Here is a 14,741-nt window from a genome sequence, read left to right as displayed (position 1 = left end):
TTTCCACGCGTATGTCCGTTGCGCTCACATGCATCCCAGTTACCCAGAAACGGGACTATGCGCCTGTGCAGAAGTAGTTGTTACCTTACAGCTCTTCAGCCAAAATCCAGAAACCACTTTGCAGGGTCGTGGAGAGTGCACTTCCTAATGATTGTTGTGGGTAACCTGCTCTGTCTCTCTCTGCTTCCAGTATCACCAATCACATTTAAGTTTACAAAGCAGATCTGAATCTGATTGGGTGGCTGCAAGAAACTTCTTAATGCTTCATTTTTTTTGTTACATTAGTCTTTCTATCTGTGTGAGGCAGCAAGGATTCTCCAGTGGGGATCCCAGATCGCCATATTACTCGCAGGGACTGGGGGTAGGCTGGTGCATTGCCTTCATGAAAAGCTAATGCTAGTAGGCTGTTCTCCTGGTATGGATCTCAATTTCCAGTCACTTTGATTGGAGTGTACCTGTAAGGATTGAATCTAGAGAAAAAGTAAAGCCATGGGTTCAGGAGTTTAACGTGGAGGAACTCAACTGGCCTAAACAGAGCCCTGATCTCAACCCTACTGAACACCTCTGCGAAAAGTTGGAACAAGTATTCTTGTCCAACACTTACAGGGTTATTCACTAAAGGGTGACAAGTTTGGAGAAGGCAGGAGAAGTGAACAATCTAGGCCCACATCGATGTTTCGGAAAAATTCTCCAATTCATCTCACTTTCCAGTTCAGCTATGTTGTCCTAGATTGTTCACTTCTCCTGCCTTCTCCAAACTCCTCACCCTTTTGTGAATAACCCTGTTAGTACCAGACTGTTTTGGCAGAATGGGCACACGTTCCCACAGATGCAATCCAAGACCTTGTGGGAAGCCTTCCCAGAAAAGCTATTGTAGCTGCAAAGGGGGGAAAAGAGGGACGGCGACTCCATATTAATGCCCATTGTTTGGAAAAGGGATGTCCAAACAATGGGCTCATATAGATGTGATAGTCAGGTAACCCTACCGCATAGCTCAAATTCAGCCTCTGCACTGACTGGCACTTCTCCAGATATACAGCTGCCTAGGATACATTGATGTTAGACATGTGCACTGCCAAAAAATTTGTTTCGTTTTAAATTCGGATTTGTGTTATGTCATTTGCAGCAAAAGTGACATTTGAGGGGGAAAAAATATTTTTCTCCTTCTCTAATGTCACTTTGCTCCAACGAACGAAACGAATAAGAAACGAATAAGAACAGAAAACGAAACGAACGTTCGTGCGAACGCTACCGAAATTTCGGAAATGAAAATTCGGATTCGTTTGCATTCGTTATGTCTGTAATTCGGAATTCGCATACATCCGAATGTCCGAATTTACGAAAATTCGTCCGAATTTCGATTCGGAACGAAACGAATCGCACATGTCTAATTGATGTAACCATCACAGACAAGATATTTACAAATACTTGCAAAGTTATCATACGGGTGGGTTATATCTCCAAATATCCAGAAATAAACAATACACAAACATGAGTAAATAAAGGAAGAAAAACAAACACATGAAACAAAATAAACATGTAAAACCTTGCTCAGGAGAGTGTCTGCACCTCTGTGTCTGACTCCAATGCACGGCTTACGTTATCTGTCCTCTTCCTACCAGTGTTGTTTGACTTGGACATTGCGTGTGAAGCAGATTTCTCATTGGCGATAACATAGGATCTCTCTCTCTTGCAGCATCTTTTGTAAAAAGTGGCACCGTAACACGCTCATCTGACAGTAACTTACCCAGCCCCATGTGTTACAACATTTGAGACGATATAACCCCAATTTAAATGTTAAAAAGCAGAGGTGGGCAAACTCCGGCCCTCCAGGTGTGGTGCATCTACATGACCCATGAGGCATTGCAACACTTTTGACAGTCACAAGGATGCCTCCCAGAGGGAATTGTAGTTTCACCACAGATGGAGGGCTGGATATGTGGCGGAGGGTACTAAGGGCAGGCAAGCGATAGCCTTGTGTTGCCGTCAGTCAAATTGCTGGGAAGGGGGCGGAGTGATTGAGCAGGGGGCGTGGCTTGCCAGGCGCTGTGAGTGTCTATGGACTCACACAGCTAGGTGCAAATCCCTTTAGATAATAATAAGACCAGTCTAACCCGTACAATCAATTTGTATCCAATCAGACAGGCCCTTGCACTACATGGTTGTGGGGAGATCTAAATGAGATTGTACAATCAGATTGTAACGTGTGTGGTGAGCTTAAAGTGCAACTGAAGCCTAAACTTTTCTAGCTTTGGATGGAGCGAAGAGGGATTATAACACCTGTCAGGTTTTTACCGCTGTCTGTGTCCCCATTAGGGAGATTCACCGTCTCTATTTGTCCTGGTGACCGTTATCACTGAAAGTAAAAGAAAATCCCAAATGTTGGGTTGTCACCAGAACAGGAATTGATGGGAAATCTTGCAATGAAGACACCAGTTTGGCTAACAACCAGGGAAAATACCAAACTTTGTGCTGTCTCCAGAACAGGAGTAGTTGGAAAATCTTCCAGTGGGGACAACAGTTCTGCTGACAACCAGGGGCAATCCCAAATTCTGGGTTGTCAGTAGAACAGGAGTAGATGGAAAATCTTCCTCCAATGAAGACACCAGTTTTGCTGACAACCAGGGACAATTCCAGATTCTGGGTTGTCAGTAGAACAGGAATAGATGGGAATTCTTCCAATGGGGACACCCGTTCTGCTGACAACCAGGGAAAATACCAAAATTTGAGTTGTCAGCAGAACAGTAGTAGATGGGAAATCTTCCAATGGGGACACCAGTTCTGCTGACAACCAGGGACAATTCAACATTTTGGGTTGTCACCAGAACAGGAGTAGATGGGTAATCTTCCAACGGGGACACCAGTTCTGCTGACAACCAGAGAAAATACCAAGCTTTAGGTTGTCACCAGAACAGGAGTAGATGGGAAATCTTCCAATGGGGACACCAGTTCTGCTGACAACCAGGGACAATCCCAAATTCTGGGTTGTCAGTAGAACAGGAGTAGATGGAAAATCTTCCAATAAAGACACCAGCTTTGCTGACAACCAGAGAAAATACCAAGCTTCGGGTTGTCACCAGAACAGGAGTAGATGGGAAATCTTGAAAACACCAGTTCTGCTGACAACCAGGGGTTTCTCTCACTTTACTTTCTGTTGTGACTATCAGACAGGAATTGAAGGGAAATCACTCCAATGGGATAGACATGGCAAAAAAATAAAAGTATTGGCTTCCGTTCTGCTACAACAGGTTGTGATGCCCCTGCCATGCTCATCCCCTGCTCCAGAGTTTCTTATACGCGGGGAGAAGCAGCCAAATTCTGGCGGTTTGTTTAGCTAGATTACACCCAGGGCGCTCCTCGCAATAATCTGCTAGGCTTGCACACAGAAGCTGAGTCAGCAAGGCAGTCTCTCTAGGTCAAACACATGACTGTCCCTGGCATGGAGCACGGGCGAAAAATGCCTTACGCTGAAAATTAAAAGGCCCCGTGCGTTGTCAATCGTAGGAAAATGCAAAAAATAAAAAATTATGCAAACGACTGTAAAGGAGGAAATCTTCCTTCCAAGTTCCAGCTGGGAGATGCGCAAGGTGTTATTCTGCTGAACCGTGCAGTGCCTCTGGCTGCCCCCAAACCCAGTAGGAGAGTCATTATATCACATTGTCCCTGGCACGGTGTGTTCAGCATCTGCCGCTGCTTGCGGGGGGTGAGGGCGGGCAAGGCTTCCTTGCCGCTTTGCATTTTCTGGGTAACAGCTGCTCTGTATAATTGGAGGACCACGAAATGCTGGCAACACGTGCCCCCCCCCTCCCCCTGTCTACTAATACCCAGGCTGCGTCACCCCTGGGGAATTCGTCATCCCATTCTATTCCTCACCCACACCCCATTAAACTTGGAAATGAAATTCTCCTTCCATAAAAAGTTAATTATCTTTTGTGTCTGAGGTTTGTATAGAGTTTGACTCTGGCGCACCCCTCCCTTTGTGTCGGTGGTACATCCTTGAAAGAACAAAAAAAAGAAAAAAAGAAGGTATTTAATGGGATCCAGCTCATGTACCAAGGGAGGGAGGTGTCAGCTTTGATAAATATTCGCATTGAAATTTTGCCCTCCAGCTACGAACAGACCCGCGGATATCACCCTCCAAGGACGAGATGTGACTGCGTACCTTTCAGGATGGAAATAGGGGGACGTCTTAAAGGACGATTACGGGTTATTATGGCAAAATGTCTTGCAAAATGCTGACTGCGCAACAACCTGCCGGTAAAATCATAGAAAAATAACAAAAACTGCGCTTACACATGGATTAATCATACTAAAAGAGCAGCATACAAGCCGTACAAACTACTATACAGTCCATTTAAAGGGCAATTCCACTTACTATTGGTAAAGGTGGACGTCTTCTATTTATTTATCCCGAACTCCATGAGCTCGTGTCTTATTTCGACCTGACTAAAGCCCGCCATACACTATACCTTCTGATTGTACCATCTCCTTCAGCTGTAACAAAACTATATAAAGACAAACCTAAACAATCCTTTTCATTAGCATCTAATCATGCAGGCCCTCAAACTACACCGCTGATGGTGGATTTAAAGAAATTGCACAGGGGTGTATTTATAAACAATTTGCAGAGCCGCATTTACATTTGTTCTGCGCAACTGCAGGCAAAAACAAACCTTCTTATCATATTTTCTTTCCAAATTGAATGTAATATCAGGAAAATACTGCATCGTGGCCACTAGGTGGAGCTGAGGAGCATAGGAAATAAACACTTCTTGCCTATGCTCCTCAGCTCCATCTATTGGCAATAATGTGGAATTTCCCTAATATTACATTGATCTGGAATGAATTACAAAGGAGCATTTATTTCTTATGCTCCTCACTTCCATCTAGTGGCCATAATTCAGTATTTTCCTGATACTGCATTCGATCTGGTAAGGAAATATGCTAATAATAAAAGGGTATTTATCTCCTATGCTCTTCAGCTCCATCTATTGGCCATAATTCGGTATTTTCCTGATACTGCATTCGATCTGGAAAGAAAATATGCTAATAACAAAGGAGTATTTATCTCCTATGCTCCATCTAGTGGCCATAATTTGGTATTTACCTGATATTGCATTTGATCTGGAAAGAAAAAAATGCTAAAAACATTTGTTTTTGCCTCCATTGCACAAAGCGAATGTACATAACATTTTTAAGGGCTAATGGCTCTTCTAATTGTTTATAACTACACCCCATAGAATATGGTCAGCCTAACTATGTAAGTCTGCTGAAATGAAACCAACACTAGCTTGTTATATCTTTTGGGGACTCCAACGGTCAACTTCACCCCATGCCAGTTATCTCTCTTTCCTATCTTGAAATCTCCGGCTATAAAATATAAAATAGGGCTTTTCACTTCTCCTCCCATATAGCTCAAATTATAAGCTTGTTAAGGTGGAAGGCCATTGAACATGTTTTTGTTTTAGTTTAAAAATAGAATAGGGAAGGGTTTGAATCCCTGCCAGATTTTAATCACCCATTACCCCATGCACTGTCATGCAGGGTGTCCCTGAGGTAGAGCGTGAATGGGAAACTAACCAATGGAGATACAAATGGCATGAAAAACACAGTGACTGGCAGTGCCGGGACAAGGTCCCTCAGCACCCAAGGTGCACAAGATGTACACACAGACAAAGCTTTATTAGAGGTAAGGCTGTGTCATGTGAATGATTTTAAATGGAATGATTCATATCTGACTAAAATCTCAGATGCAGTACCTAGTATCGGTCAGTGGGGAGCTATTATAGGCTATATAACCAAGTTTCAGCATTCCCTATGCACAGAATGACAGCACCACCTACTGTAAATGAGCTGGTACTGCTTACCGTTAAATACAGGAAACCTATATAAAGTCATGTATGGAGGCTGCCATTCATGACCTCTCCTTCTGGAAAGGCTGGGTGCCTGGTTGTCCTACTGATCCAATTGCAATAATTCTTTCAGAATCGCAGGAACAAGTGTTTGAGAGTTCTGACTTCACTTGCTACATTCTGGTTCCAACACAGAAACTTAGAAAGCACTGAAATGAGAAACAGCCAGGCAACTAGCATGTTCAGAAAGAGGTCAGCAGTGGCAACCTTGTATTTCCATTAAATCATTACAGAAAGTATCTTCCATCACTGGGAATATTACAGTCAGATCTGCCTACTACGGTATGCATTGCAGATATACTTTATCTATGTGTGTGTAGATAGATAGATAGATAGATAGATAGATAGATAGATAGATAGATAGATAGATAGATATGAGATAGATAGATACATAGAGAGAGATAGATAGATAGATAGATAGATAGATAGATAGATAGATAGATAGATAGATAGATAGATAGATAGATATGAGATAGATAGATATGAGATAGATATGAGATAGATATATATGAGATAGATAGATAGATAGATAGATAGATAGATAGATAGATAGATAGATATGAGATAGATAGATAGATATGAGATAGATAGATACATAGAGAGAGATAGATAGATAGATAGTAGAGATGTCCCGATACCAATACTAGTATTGGTATGGGGGCCTATACTTGTACTCGTGAAAATGCCCTGCCACTAAAAAGCCAATATCGGCCCTTTACATTTTTACACAAGTTCCACTGTCTGACATCACGCGCTTGCTGGGGACCTCAGACAGCCTGCTGGGGACCTCATGGTCACCGTTACAGCCCCAAAGCTCCTCCTTCCCGGCACAGCACTGGAGAGCCCAGCACGAGCCTGGCACCCACACGTTCAGCCCTGTTCATCTAGGTTGCCCCACTCAATATGTCCGTCGCTTGCGGCCATATTGAGCGGGGCAACTCAGATGAATAACGCGCTGGATTAGTGTGACCCGAGTTTATTGTAATACTTTATTGCTGTGTACTATGTGTATAGGGAAATGCCGCGGGTGGCGCACGTGCAGTACAGCCTTCTCGGCCAAACCTCTTCTAAGTAAACCAGAAGTCAGATGGTTGGAGATCTCGAGGAGTTGGAGGTTTCGATAGAACACCGGCATAAGTTGTGTACTGAGTGTTCAGGACAGAAAGTGGAACAAAGACAGCACAGAAATAACCTTGTAGTGGTTTTTAACCCTTCTCTACTCTATCTAAAACTAAAACAAACAAAAAAAAGGGCTTTATATACATTTAAGTGATTTTCTTCTTAATCCAATTACCTTATGAGCTTCTTAAAAATAAAGGATGAAGGAGGTACATGGTGCAGGATTCAGGGATACCCGCTGCCACGGCACCCGCCCCAACTACACTAAAATCACAAACAGGAAGTGGAGGGAAATCTCCCAAATGGGGCAAAGATAGCAAAATAAATTAATTTATAGTGGTTTAAACCGCAGCGTACTTTATCTGAGCTAAAAAAATGTTTGGGCTTTACAAATACTTTTAAGTGATTTTCTTCTTTATCCAAATACCTCACGAGCATCTTGATAAGAAAGGATGAAGGCTGTACATGGTGTAGGATACAGGGGTACAGGCTACCCCCAAGAAGCACCTCTCACTGTACTGTAGTAGCATTAAAGGAGAACTATTCAATCAGTGTCTCTCTCTTTTTATTTATTTGCTATTATTCTTTATATATTAAAAAGGCAGGTGATTCAACCAACCATTCACTCAAACCTGAAATATTATAAAGTGGAGTTGCCTTTTAAGGTCTTGTTCTTATAAAATGTGAGCGAGTACGGAATCTGTAATCCCATGACAGAACCGATGCATAGTTTACCACTTGTTTCATATTACTGCTAGAAGCAAACACCTGCAGGCTGCAGAACATCTCTGTTTATATATAGAGGCATAGAGGGCAGTAAACATGTCAGCCAATTAACCCCGTGCAGAGACAGGGGCCACGCGGGGCCTGAGCAGGTGCTGCCATTCCTCTATGATGTCGCACAGGCACAGGACGTTTTCCTGGCCTTTTACAGACAGGGCGTGCAGATTGTCAGGAGATGTCTGTCAGACGGCGACCCGCACCTGACTGCGCTGTGACAGCTGCAGATCAAACACCTCACTCCGCACCCAGTGAACCTGACTTATGAAGGTCTGTGCCAAAAATGAAGGACTACCCAAAGAAGCCAATCAGAATCCTTGTTTCTTCTAGAAAAACTGGATTTGTTGTGGTTTTTTTTCTGTTCTTGTTTGCTGCAGTGTTCTTTAAGGGCCGGTGCAGACCTGGGCGATCCGGGATGCGCAATCGTGCAGAATTGCACACAGCAATTGCCGCGCGGCCCCACTGATTTCAATGGGTTATATCCGCATGGCAATCGCAGAAAAAAGGTACATGTGCCTTTTTTTGCGATACACAACACGCGGCTCTTTTAGCGTGATCCGCCCAGCACGACTGGAGTGCCATTAGAAGATAATGGCACCGCCAGCGCGATCGTCGGTGGTGGGCAACTCCGTGAGCGGCGGATTCGTGCACGATTGCCGAGCGGTCCCGGATCGCCCGGGTGTGAACCCGGCCTTAATTACAGGAATGTTACGTAGGAGTCAGAGATTGGAATCACAGAGCGAAGCTGGGGGCCCAGGTTGGTCATACACGGTTTGAATTTAAGCCAAGTCAGCAGCTATGTTCAGCCAAAAGGTGTGTGGCCCCCGCTGGTGTCCCTTCCATTGACAAAAGCTGATTTTTCAATCCTGTTTTGTTGAAGAAGCCGGTTCAGAAATTCTCAGCTGAACTGTGCTTGAAACTAATCAGCTGCACAGTTGCTGTGCGAGTATGCTGAGAGCTGCTGTCAGCATACAATAGCGCACTGGGGGGATTCCCCCATCCACATTGTCTAGGACGGATGGGGATCGAGCGCAGGGAGTAGAAACGGAGCTAAAAAATGAAAAGTATATGACCAGCCTTAGGCATCTGAGATGTGAGCCACCAGAGGTGATTATTGTTATTATTATACAGGATTATATAGCGCCAACAGTTTGCGCAGCGCTTTACAACATAAGGAAGACATTACAATTACAATACAATTGAAGACAAGATGGTAAGGTGGGCCCTGCCCCTGAGGGCTTACACTCTAAAAGGGAGGGGATATAGTATCTCTTCTATCACAAGGAGCTGCTTTGGTGATTTCTTGAGCCAACAACAGTGTAAATTATTTTATATATGGACAGATTTAGGATCTAAAGCTATTTAACATGTCTTAAAGTGACAGTCTCCACTATTCCACTAGTTACTGGGGTCAGACTGACCCCAGATAGTTTATGGCCGTAGTAGTGAGAAGTGTAAGCAGATGGACAGACTAGAGTGTTTTCTGACCTTGGCAGATCAAACTTCTGAACAATAACTGTGTAAACATTCCACATATGAAACCTCACACACTAAAGAAGATGTCTATAACAAAAGCTGAGTTCTGAGGAGAAGGAATTACGCTTGGTGATGGATTTACATTAAACCCCCCCAACCCCCCCCCGGACTCGTACATTCCTCATTAATTATAAAGGAAACACATGATTAGGATGATGTAAAGCCTTACCACCTCGGTAAAGTGAAGCCTTTTTTTTTTTACATCCCATCTGTTGCTCTGTAAGGTTAGAATGACACCACTTGGATGCCTTTCATGCCACAGGGATCATCTCTCTCCTATATACAGAGGACACCATGTACTAGCACCACTCAATGAAGCCAATAAAGAACCAGGGTGGACAGATATGCAGAATTCAGGAGCCGGTCAGTCTGAGAAGCCAACACAAAGATTTTACGGGACCAGAGCACATGGGGGCTTCCACCGGCTACAGCAAAAAGTTTAAAAAAGTGCCAAATATAACATTTTAGCCTCTTCGGGACTTAACTTATGACTGAAGGCCTCTGCTTGCTCATACAAAGAGAGGACACTGGTCTTCATATTGCCTTTTGGTTATACACTGTGAAGGAGAAATCAGAAGACAACGGCCATATCTTGTTAATTCTCCTTAAGGCCTTGATCATTGGAGGTGTTTTAGTGTTTATTCTTTGCTGACCAATCCGAATGTCGGATAACTCAGGACTTGGAAGCACAATGTCTGAAAATAAGGACCGCACTGATTGTCAGACTTCAGCCGGGGAACGAAGGAAAGCACTTCTCTCTAAGGTAAGGGATCTTGAACTCGTATGCATAATCATGTCTTCAGGCTAAAATGCTAAAAATAATACAGATGTCAGTGAAGCCGCAGAATATATTGCATGCTGTGAAAAACATAACCTCCAATGTCTGCTCTTTTATGGCTTTTGCTGCCCCCAAACTGATGAAAAGTGGTTTGAGGTTAATTTTGATTGGTTGTTATGTGTTATTGAGGCACTGCCTTGTCTTATTTCATACGTGACAACTTTCTGGGTTGGGAATGAAGGACACATTATAGCACAATGTATGTAGGCAAAGGACGCACCCATGCCTTACCCTTGTTAAACTGGCCATGAAAAATTTAGGCCCTCATACCTGAGCAATTTGATCCCTTATAACATCCAATATTTGCTGTTTTATGGTTTTTGCTGCCCCCAAACTGAGGAAAAGTGGTTTGAGGTTAATTTTGATTGGTTGTTATGGGCTATTGAGGCACTGCCTTGTCTTATTTCATACGTGACAACTTTCTGGGTTGGGAATGAAGGACACATTATAGCACAGTGTATGTAGGCAAAGGACGCACCCATGCCTTACCCTTGTTACACTGGCCATGAAAAATGTAGGCCCTGTTCATACCTGAGCAATTTGATCCCTCACCAGAAGCCCTTCAACGGTTAACACTACGAATTCCATTATATTTAAAGGTGCCTGTTCACATCTGAGCATAGCAGTGGCGGACCTAATAACCAAAGGGCCCTGGTGCAAGATTTTATCCCCCCCAGCGGTCTCTAATGTTGCAGTGGCGTGCTGGACTTACCTGAGACCCTGCAGAGCACACCATAGATCCTGCATAGCCCACCTGAGACTCTCTATGGTGGACTCTGCAGGGTCCCAGGTGGGCTGGTCTGGTCGCCGGGGTCCCTAGGTGAAACATTCCAGCGCGTCACTGGTCACACATTCTAACGTAGTCTCATACTGTGACAGATCACATGCCTACCTGTAATCATTTAATCAGAGAAATAAATTATAATAGGGAACATTAGAGTGTAATATTCCCATTATATTCCACTTTTCTAATTACATAAAATAGCAGTACATAACAGAGAAATAGATTATAATAGGGCACATTAGAGTGTAATATTCCCCATTATAATCCATTTGTCTAATTACATAAAATAGCAGTACACAACAGAGAAATAGATTATAATAGGGAACATTACAGTGTAATATTCCCCATTATAATCCACATGCCTAATGACATGAAGTAAGACACACACCCCCCTTCCCCCGCTCAGACTCACCCTTCCAGGAGCAGCAGCCATGTGTCGATGTGTGCACTGCAGGGGGCGGGGCATGTGATACTGCGCCATATCGCGGGCCCGGCCCCCACGGAGGCTGGGGGGGTGCCCAGGACCGGACCCCACTGGGCCCCCCCACAGCCTCAGGCCCCGGTGCGGCGGCACCGCCCGCACCGGCGGTAGTTCCGCCACTGGAGCGTAGTATTGCTTGAAGCTCGTTGCTCAAAAAAGTACATGGAATCTGTTGGGTTGCCCTGAAAGAATCCCAATAGGAGCACCTGCAAAATGTTTTTTACATATTTCCTTACCTAGTAAATAACTTTCCACTGGCTAAAAATATCAATGAAAAAAAAAAAGCGTAAGTCTGAAATGTGCGCAAAAACACCTCTACAAATCCTCAAAAAACAACCAAAGATGCTCAGCTCAAGTGTAAATAGGACATAATACGCCCCAAAAAATGATTCGCTATACCCTAAGTATTTCACAGCAGCTTTTTAAAAAAGCAATGGAATAACGCAGAGGTTGGGAAAAAGGGATAACTGAGGAGGAAATGGGGACTGAGTGATTTGGCTCTAACTTAGGGATTGAGCTGCGCAATATCACGCCAAAACACCAATTTACATGAAAGTCAATGGAGGCTATTCACACCTTTTGGTTTTGTCGCGCAGGCGAAATTGCCTGTCGCGCAAAAAGGTGCAGGAACTATTTTGGGGCGGTTGTCGCACAGTTTGGGTCACATAGACATCTCTATGCATTGAAAACTGTGCGACAACTGCGCGGTTTTCAAAGGAAAATCGCGCAAAAGCAGCTCACCAGCGTAATCGCCTAGCTGTGACCCTAGCCTGAGGGACAGTCAGGAGATACAGTATGCTACATAAATCTACCAGTTTACAGCGTGCACACTAATATGCAGGACATCTGATACCACTCAGCATGAGAAACAGCCTGGGTATGTCTGCAAAAGGGGACAAACTAAGGACACAGAAGACGCAATCCATCAAATCTGCGTTTAGTTTCTACTCTATGGTGCAGAGTTGCTTTTCAGTTGATTGTAGCATTGCAGTGTTCAAAAGGACATATAAGTCACAATAGTGACTTAAATGAACGGTCAATGTGGTCTGAGGAGGGAATGATCTCACCTGAAGGAGGGTGCCAATATTATTTGTTGCTTAGGGGCATATGGTGTCTTAAAGAACTATGGGGTTAGGGCTTTTCCCCATAGTTCTCCTGAGGGTCACGGGAGAACACAAACTAGCGTTCTCCCGTGACCCAAAGCTCAGTATACCGCAAGCTACAGCTCGCGGTATACTGAGACGCCGCAGCCAGTACGGATCCCAACAATACTCTCTGGATCCACCCAGCTGCGGGATTTAAAGCTGGCTCTGCCTATCCAGAGGCAGAGCCAGCTGTACCCGCCCCCTCCCCCGTCCGTTCCGCCAGTCAGCGCTGGAGGATCGGAGCGGGGAGAGGGGAATCCCTGCAGGGAGCAGGGATAGATCAAGAAGTGAGCGATCGACGGTATGTGTTCGCTCACTTCCCAATCTACTGAGCAGACCTGTGACAGTTTCATAGGTCACAGGTCGGCTCAGATCATGAGGCTGAGTGAAAATCACTTGCCTCATAATTCTCCTTTAATACGACCCTGGTGGTGGTCTCCACCACGTTAAAAGGCCAGATCAACAGAAGGCACACAAACCATGGAAGCACCTTCCCCCAACCTGTGACACTCTAGTTGCTGGAACTTGAAGTCCCACACTAGCTAAGAACTGCAGGGAGGGGAAGGCTACCATAGACTATGGTTCAACATTTGATACAAATCCAGTTATAATATGATCTTTCTTTTCACTGATATGCATACAGAGAGATGCATATTGATTTGTTGTGCTGAACATCCCTGTGCTGCTCTTATCCAAGGAGAAAAATAACCTACTGGCCACAAAATCAAGAGATTTCCAAAGAGATCCCCCAGCCAAGTTGCGGTCTGATCTGACTGTAGCCACCGACAAAGCAATCATCATCCAATCCGGATGACAGCAACAGGGTAACACTGATAACACTGCTTTGTCTTCGATGGCCCCATTCCCACTGAGCGACATGAAAATCGCGCGATTTTGAGCGATATTACACGACGAGCGATATTGAGCGACTTGTCGCGCGACTTTTTCCTATTGGGCTGTATGCAATCACGAGCAATATCGCTCGAAATCGCTCGAAAAAAGGGTCATGTAGGAGCGACAAGCTACCAGCGACGAGCTACAAGCGATATTGAGCGGCGAGATGTGAACAGCTCCATTGAAATGGATTGGAGAAGCTACATAGAGCGATATCGCGTGGAAATATGAGCGATATCGCTGCAAAAATCGCTCGATAAATCGCTCAGTGTTAATGGGGCCTAATGGCACTCCTTCTGATAACAAATATGAACATCTGCCCTCGAACAGACTGCAGACACAACTGAGATATTCTATTGGGGGGGGGGAGGTCAAGCAGGGGCAAAACCACATCCTTTTAAAGCCATTCCTTTACAAACACATCATTACTTTACTTGCACCATTTCTGCTATGCTGTTTTTATTTACGCAAATGTTCTCTTCTCATAGATCAAAATTCTAACCATATCCGACCTTCGGAAGGAATGGCAGAGCCGGTCTGAAGTACACGTGGAGAAACAGAAGCTCAATCCATTCAGCGATGACTTTGATTACCAGCATGCCATGGAGGCCCGGCTTCACAAGGGCGACGAAGGTTATGGTAGACCGGAGAAGGGCAGCAAGACGGAGGCCAGGGGAAAGAGAGCACAACAGCACATACACAAGGAGATAGAGGAAATGTGCCTCATAATTAAGGAAGTGGGAGTTCGAGGCCGAGATGGAAAAATCAGAGTGACGTTTGGGAGGTTGTTTGACCGATATGTGCGCATCTCAGACAAAGTGGTTGGCATTCTCCTGAGGTGCCGGAAACACGGACATATAGGCTTTGAAGGAGAGATGCTTTGGCAGGGAGTTCATGACAATGTCATTATCACTCTGCTTGAATAAATGGACAGAGCACTAATGTTTAACCAACATACATATATATTTGTATAGATTGTCAAGTAAATTATTAACTACTATCAGCATAGAACCACAATGGAGATATAAGTTTTATCTGGAGGGTACTGTGCTCACAATAGCCTGTAGGCATAATACGTAAGTGAGGATGTAATATAATGATAATATCACGGTACGGTTATTTTCTACATGTTTGCTTTACATATGTGAATGGAGAACCTCCCCTGACTTTCCTGTGGGTGTGTGGGAAGTATTCAGTTAATAAATATAAATTTAAATAAATGAAAATTATAAACATAAATAAATAATAATAA

At 44.1% G+C, this 14,741-nt stretch overlaps 1 protein-coding gene across 1 annotated transcript; it reads left to right on the top strand.

The window, feature by feature from the left end:
* Window positions 1–10,008: 10,008 nt before the first annotated feature.
* Window positions 10,009–14,415, top strand: LOC108786960 (actin-binding Rho-activating protein-like). Its single transcript, XM_018556380.1, has 2 exons — window positions 10,009–10,110; window positions 13,978–14,415. The coding sequence occupies exons 1-2, from the start codon at window positions 10,009–10,011 to the stop codon at window positions 14,413–14,415; spliced, it is 540 nt and encodes a 179-aa protein (XP_018411882.1).
* The last annotated feature ends 326 nt before the right edge of the window (window positions 14,416–14,741 follow it).

This window comes from Nanorana parkeri, unplaced genomic scaffold (assembly GCF_000935625.1).
Source record: "Nanorana parkeri isolate BGI_ZX_2015 unplaced genomic scaffold, ASM93562v1 scaffold237, whole genome shotgun sequence".
Taxonomy (NCBI): domain Eukaryota; kingdom Metazoa; phylum Chordata; class Amphibia; order Anura; family Dicroglossidae; genus Nanorana; species Nanorana parkeri.
Note: the sequence above shows the minus strand (reverse complement) of the source record. Positions and strands in the feature narration are given on the sequence as shown.

Coding starts and splice junctions, on each gene's coding strand:
- LOC108786960 (XM_018556380.1), top strand. CDS start 10,009: ATGTCGGATAACTCAGGACTTGGAAGCACAATGTCTGAAAATAAGGAC. Junction 10,111..13,977: donor GGAAAGCACTTCTCTCTAAG/GTAAGGGATCTT, acceptor CTCTTCTCATAG/ATCAAAATTCTAACCATATC.